The sequence below is a fragment of the Corvus brachyrhynchos genome, unplaced genomic scaffold (genome assembly GCF_000691975.1).
Source record: "Corvus brachyrhynchos isolate BGI_N302 unplaced genomic scaffold, ASM69197v1 scaffold145, whole genome shotgun sequence".
Classification (NCBI taxonomy): domain Eukaryota; kingdom Metazoa; phylum Chordata; class Aves; order Passeriformes; family Corvidae; genus Corvus; species Corvus brachyrhynchos.
Window position 1 is genome coordinate 359977 of NW_008238344.1, and position 314 is coordinate 360290.

At 63.7% G+C, this 314-nt stretch overlaps 1 protein-coding gene across 1 annotated transcript in view; it reads left to right on the forward strand.

The window, feature by feature from the left end:
- The first annotated feature begins 123 nt into the window (after positions 1-123).
- The window catches only part of PHF12 (PHD finger protein 12), a 32937-nt gene continuing 32746 nt past the window's right edge, over positions 124-314 (forward strand). Inside the window, exon 1 of the mRNA XM_008634398.2 lies at positions 124-159. Coding sequence (XP_008632620.1) covers positions 124-159 — 36 coding nt within the window. The remainder of the gene's footprint in view (positions 160-314) is intronic.

Below are 314 nucleotides of genomic sequence, written 5' to 3' on the forward strand. Positions count from 1 at the left end.
CGCCGCGTCCCGCCCGGGCTAGTGACCCCGGCCCACGCCGCCCTCTCGATCTGGAGGGGGCACCGCCCCCCTCCCCATCTTTTGGTTGTTTCATTAATAAAAACTGGTGTTTTAGAAGAAGCGATGACGTCTTCCTCAGCGGGGCCGGGAAGCTCGGAAGTGGGATACACCCACACCCCACAGCGTGGACTTTGAGCCCACTTCCCAGACACCCCCATGACATCTCGAACCCCCGCACCCTCCCCTCCCGTGCTCTCTGGTGGAGGGGGGGGTGTGTGTGTGTGTGTGTGGGGACACTGCCGCTTTGAGGGGCG